Here is a 6,576-nt window from a genome sequence, read left to right on the forward strand (position 1 = left end):
GAAAGAGTTCTCTCCCTAGGAAGAAAAAGCTAGGAAGAAGAAGCGGCAGAGACAACATGTGATGAACTGACCTCAACCCCCATTCCCATCCCCCTGTGCCGCTGGTGGGATTAGGTAGAGAAACTGGGAGTGAAGATGAGCCCAGAAAGAAGGGAGGGGTGGGGGGAAGGTTTTTAAGATCTAGCAGTTTTTCTTCTCTCCTTCTCTGATTTTGATTGATAATAAATTAACTTTTTTCAAGTTGAGTCTGTTTTGCCCATGATGGTAACTGATAAAACGATCTCTCCCTGTCCTTATCTCGACCCACGAGACTTTTGATTTATTTCTCTCTCCTCTGTCCAGTTAGAGGGGAGTGATAGAGCGGCTTTGGTGGGCCCCTGGTGTCCAGCTAGGGTCAAACCACCACATATAGTCACAATATTACCTTGTACCCTCAAATCTTTAAATTGTCTTTGTGTTAGAAAAAAGCAGATTTGGCAGAAATAATCCCTTAAAAAATTAAAGTATAAGTTGGATTTCTCACTTGCATGCTAAGGGCTGTAAATGTTTATGCTTACTACTTCTTGGCATTGGAATCAAGTATTTGTACAGTGTTAACTATGAAAATGGAGCCAATCTGAAGAAAACCACATCAATTCACTTAAACCCATCTCTATGGGAAGGGACATTTCATCTTTCTCCTACAAAAAAAGCCTTGTAATATAGACACAATATGTGTTTTATTGGGATTTGCTAATCCAGTATATGTGAAATCCTGTTAGATTTCAAACTGGAAGGTTTATTATGTAGGGTGTAGATAAGTGCTTAAAAATTAAGCATCTGAAGTGCTAAAGTGAACTATTGTCAGAGTTTATTTTACTACAGTAAACGTAAATTAGGCATTTTTTTCTTATACCTTTTAATACAAGATTAGTGCATTTTAATCATGACTGTCTTGGGTAGTAGCTCTCTTCTTTTTGAAGTTTTGCAAGTTCTCAAATACTCAGAACTCTGATTTATTTAGACCTTCACAGAGAACTGGTTATTTGACTTTCCAGGCCTGCTTGTTCAATCAGAATCAATATGACAGATCTACACTGCTTGTTGAATGATTCCTCATCATCTTGTGCTGAAGAAAATGGCGGTAAGACCAGTACTTTTCCGTTACTGGCTCTTTACTTGGGGAAGCCTTCTATTTGTTTCTGGTAGGAAATCGGTCATCAGGTGCATAGGTCATGATGAACACTGAACATATAAAGTTCTGAGTTTTTTGTTTCCTCACCTTGCTGAATGACAGTACGTCAAAATAAATGGTAGTAGTTGGGGCAGGCAGGGTACTCAATTCCACTTATTGGAAAGACAGAAAAGATGCTATTTCTTTTGCAGCCTCCTAATTTAGTAGCCCATTCTTGCAGTGTGAGCATGACATGAGACAGCTGTGGACATCAGGCCCTCAACATTTTTCTGGATACTTTAGAACATAGTCTCTAAAAGCTACACCCTTATTGAAGCCGTTTGCCATGCACTATGCTGATAAAATTAACATTTGCAATATGGCCCTGCATTTTCTTAAAGATTAATTTTAACAAGTGTAGAATAATTAAAACTGACAGGTATAAGGCCTTTTTCTGATAGGGGATTTTATGTGTTTATTACGAATAAACCAATGAATATTCTTTGCAGAACTGTGTTAGTGTAATACTGTCTTGTAGATTCTTTATAATATCTAACATTGTGAATGTACATGAATAGAACACAGATTCCACACGTTCTGATAACTGTCTTGTAGGATGCAGTATTACCTGTTATCTCTTTATTGTTCCAAGCTAAATTCTCACAGTACTCCTCTAGAACAATTTCTGCAGTATAATTGTCTGGTTCAAATTTGAACTGTCATGTAACAAAGACGTGTTTGGTCATCTTAATACTTAGAGTGTATGCTACGACATCTGTACCTGGGCATTGTTCTTTTATTTCTATGAGCATATTTATTTAGAAGTTACCTTCTAAATCAGTGAATCTGAGTTAATCTATATAGTGAAGTTTTTCCAGACATACCTAGGTTTGCTTGATCATGTAATTGGATGTTACCATAACTAATGGATTTATAGAGATCAGGTGTTATCAGTGTCACCATAAAATTCTCTGTATTAATGAAGACAGAAATAGCATGAACTGAGTTCAGCTTAATCACAAGTTACAAAATAAAGCATAAATGATGCATAAATAACCTTGTAGCTTAGAACTGTATGTGTGCTCAAACCCTTTCTACCGTATCTTTCCAGTAAGTGCTGCTTGTTTCGATGGAAACAAATCCAAGACAGCATCAGAAAACAGGCCAAACCAAATTTTTCAGGTTGCACAAAGTAAAAATTTGCACTTTCAACCACAAGAAAATATTTTCTATGTAAAAGCAAAATTTTTCTTTACTTAATTGTTCAAAAGCAAAAATGCTAAGAATTTCATCCCGTATTTAAAATTTGTTCCTTACAATTTAAATAGTATATATGTGTATCTATATTTTTATGTATATAAATACAAATATATTTTAAAATGTGATTGTGAGCCAGCTTCATGTTCCTTTTTCCAATCAGCTGGGCTCAGTTATGTAAAAATATCTTTGTGAAACCTACACAGGCCCATGGCAGCAACTTAATATTACAGCCATGAAGATATGAAATGACATTATTTTTCAAACTTTTCTGTGCAAAATACCCTCATTTTTTCCATTCCTTTGAGGGAGTGATTTTTAAGGGAAGACTGATAGCAAGTGACTGAGCCTCAGTGGTGGGTAGTATGCATGCTTTACAATCAAATACTACTACTTTTTCTTTAAATCCCCTATTCACAATCAGTCTTGCAAATTCAAAAAGGAAATTCTCATCTCAGTCCTGCACCCATAAAAAACAGTGACAAATTCACCATTCTAGTAATAGTGTTGTAATAAAAAATGAATTTGCAATCTGTATTCTTTGCCATTAAAAACGTTAAAAAAAACCAACAAAAAAAAAAAACCAACCAGAAAATACTATGAAGTTTTGCTATGGGGACAAGAAAGATCAGAAAAATCTCCCTCTCCATGCTAGTGGCCCTACAAATACCACACACTCGACTTTTTACTGCAAATAAACTTTCCTTTTGCAAATCTATTGCCTAAGGTTAGAAAGTTAATAAATCTAATATGAATGATGCATTAAGAAATAGTGCACTTTAAGCTAAATTTTGCAAGAAAATCACACAAGGAAAATACTTGACAAGTTTGGTAAAACTTTTCTTGTTTTTGTTTTCTTTTTTCCCCCCAAAGCATACAAGGAGGGAAAAGCATACATATTTTAAAGTGAAAATAGCTCTTTTTAACCTCTGGCCAAAAATACTTCATGTGTAGGATATATATAGCACAGAGCTACTGCAATGGAAATCCATTATGCAAGGCTTTTCAACTGCATAAATCTGAACATCTAAGAGCTCTGAGTAATGGGGTTCACGAGTTTGATTCCAGACACTGTTCAGTTGTATGTAGTTGTGCCAATTAACCATACCTGAATAGCAGGCATGTTCATTGGTTTGGTTTTGTTTTTTTTTTTTATAATGTTGGCAACTACTTGTCAAAAAGAGACTTGAAACAAACTTGTTGAATATCAGGCATACTATGATAACACCTTTACGTCACTGTCAGCCTGGATTTAACACTGTATGTGTTTGTTAGGAGCAAAAGACACAGTAACCCATTACAAGCTACCATATCTTTACTTTTTTCTGCTTGATTTTTGTTCTCTGTTCACCAGGACAATTTCTCCACTGCTTTCCTGAAATTACACTTCTGTACCAAGTTTTCTCTTTGCCATTCAACATACATTTAATTTTTGTTTCAAGGGAAAGGTTGCTTTGCTATGAAAGGCAACAGGACAGCTGGTGACTCATGAGTAATGAAACTGCCTTAGGAGGAGGACGATTCATGTGCCTAACATGCTCTATTCCTCTGTATCACAACTACATGTCCTTATCACCTGTTGATGTTCTAAAACAAAAGTTAGATGACAGAACCTTCTCCTACAACTACGGAAGTCTATTCATTTAATCTATCCTCTCTGTGATAGGCAAAGCATACACAGGGTCAAGCAGCTTGCCTGGGTACACTGCAAACATTGTATGAATGAATTAGAAAATACTGTTCTTAGAATAACATTCATCAAGATATTGATTTATAATTTAACGGTATTTTCTACTACAGTATTTTAATGCTAATCATCGCAAACCTTCCATTTGAAGATCTATTAATGCTTACCAAACTTCTGCCTATTGTAACATTGCCAGTTAATTGTTAGCTTAATAAGGCTCTTGTATTCTCTCAAAAAAACCCTTAGTTATTTCCCCAAGTAGACATGGTTGTGTCTACACTAAAGACAGTCTGCAGGGTCGGGGGTAGTTTTAGGAGTTGTTTGTAGCCCTCCATCTATTTACCTTCTTGCCCCCAACCTCTTTCTTTTGTCTGCTGAGACCTCTCTCCTGCTACTCCATGCTTAGCTCACAATTTGCTCTACACCATCCTCTCACTCCAACTCTTCCTTCTTCCTATTCTTCCATTGCTTTTAGTTTTAAAAAAATTTTAAGAGCATTTCCAATCCCTTCTTCAACAGTTCCTCTTCTAGTTCCTTGCAGAATTCACCCTGTCTTGTCTTCCCCTACGTACTACAGAATTTCACTATTTCACTTGAAAACACCGAGGAAATGGCACACTGTCCCTCCTGTGGTTTACTTTCTTTGCTCTCCTTCCCTGCAAGGACCTTTGCTTTCAACACGCCTTTCTTCTTTACACTCTCACCATCTAGAATTGTAACTCAGAACTCTGTTTTTCTTCCTTTCCTTAGTAACTAGCCCTATTCTGTTCTCCTTTGGAAACTTCCCTTCCTTCTGGTCAAAGTCTTATTCTCTTACTTTTGCTTCTGCTTTTTCTGTTGCAGGAAGAACTCATTCTCTCCCATAGCACGACTACCTCTTAACTCTAACCACAGTCCAAACAGATTGTATAGCCTTCTCTCTAGGCTCCTCTCGAGTGTCACAAATTTACTGTTACCTCTGGCAACTTCTCCTTTTTAATCATCCATCTCCCCCTGTCACTTTAGCTTAATAGTAAATCTAAAGGTCATTCCTTCTGAATTCCTAGTGTTCAAAATCTTGGCCTGTGCCACGGGTACCTCTGGACTTTACTACTCTTGAAGTTATCATTTCATGACCTTGAGAAATCTCAGTCTTTTGAGATGTTTGACTTTCCAAATTTCAGCCTACTTCCAGTATTGCACATTAGGATAGCCCACAAATATCAAGGCTTTAATAAATAAACTCTGAAGCACTGCATAAATGCCATATGGGGCCTCTTACTGTTGGTGCTATATGGCCCTTAAAAGATCCTTCTTCCTCAGGTCCATCAGAAGCTTAACGATGACCGTGTATGAAAATATCCACTGCATGTTCAAAATAGATGGATGGCAGTGATGGAATTGTATCACTCCTACTCTACCACTTAACACGTGATGTTATTTCTCTGTAGATTTTATTAAAATAAGTTTGGATTCAGTTTGCGTGCTCCCCATTTAACACTTCTCTTCCAAAGCAAGCAGCTAAACACTATGAGGGACATTGTCATGGAGATTATACAGATAAAGATAGAAACAGGTGTTCAGATAAATAGGAGCTTTAAACTGTTCTGGTAGATTTTGCCTTGTAGATTTTGTCATCTCTAGAATATTAAATAAATAAAAAATTTTAAAGACTCATTGCTCACTTTAGGTGTGGCAGTTTACGGGAACACACACCTTTTTAACATATAAAAAAACAACCAAATACTGTGAATGAAACGTCATCTTTGTTTAGGCATAGGAGCTACTTATTATTTTTAATTTTCTTTTTTTTTTTTTTTTTTTTTGTGGGGGTGTAGTAGTCCAGGGCTTAAAACAGCAAAAAACACTGTGTGTGCATAGATCTCATGTTTAATGAGAGAAAGGATGAGTCTAGCATGCCTTGAATTTAAGGAAATGCTGAGCACTCTTCTTAAATTTGGTCCCTTGCAAGTGACTCAAGTTAGCCTCTGATTACTGGAGAAACCCAAATCATTAATCACTAATCCCTTCTGATCTGTAAGACAAACATAACTGACTATTCTGTTGCTGCTCTTCTGTAAGTTATCTTTTTCTTCCTTCTTATTTTTCAAGATCACATCTTTTCAAAAACAGCAAATAGAACAAAGCTGAGAGCTGTTCATACATGGTATCCTCACTGATTAGAATGATTATCTCTGTTTTATTTTTACTTAAAAAAATCAGAAATTAAGATTTAGTTTTCTGAAAATGCAGCAGAAGGGAGAAGAAAAAAAAGAGCAGATGGATAGAAAAAAATCCAAAAAAGGAACAAAAACTTTGTGGGTGAATCCCAATCTGTCATTTTTTAACTATAACGTGACCAAGTGTAAAACATAATTTTAAATATGACTCATTAATATGTTACCTGAAACACAGAGCCAGCTTCCTAGTAGGGTCTGATCCAATGCCCACTTAGATCAATGGAAAGATTCAATTCACTTAGACTTGAGTAAAATAAATA

General features: G+C 36.1%; 1 protein-coding gene across 1 annotated transcript in view; it reads right to left on the reverse strand.

The window, feature by feature from the left end:
• KCNT2 (potassium sodium-activated channel subfamily T member 2) overlaps nt 1-4,961 on the reverse strand; it is a 130,860-nt gene extending 125,899 nt beyond the window's left edge. Inside the window, exon 1 of the mRNA XM_035895824.1 lies at nt 4,915-4,961. Within this exon, the coding sequence (XP_035751717.1) occupies nt 4,915-4,961 (47 nt within the window). The remainder of the gene's footprint in view (nt 1-4,914) is intronic.
• Between the last annotated feature and the right edge of the window lie 1,615 nt (nt 4,962-6,576).

This window comes from Egretta garzetta, unplaced genomic scaffold, assembly GCF_000687185.1.
Source record: "Egretta garzetta isolate BGI_Z169 unplaced genomic scaffold, ASM68718v1 scaffold86, whole genome shotgun sequence".
Lineage (NCBI taxonomy): Eukaryota > Metazoa > Chordata > Aves > Pelecaniformes > Ardeidae > Egretta > Egretta garzetta.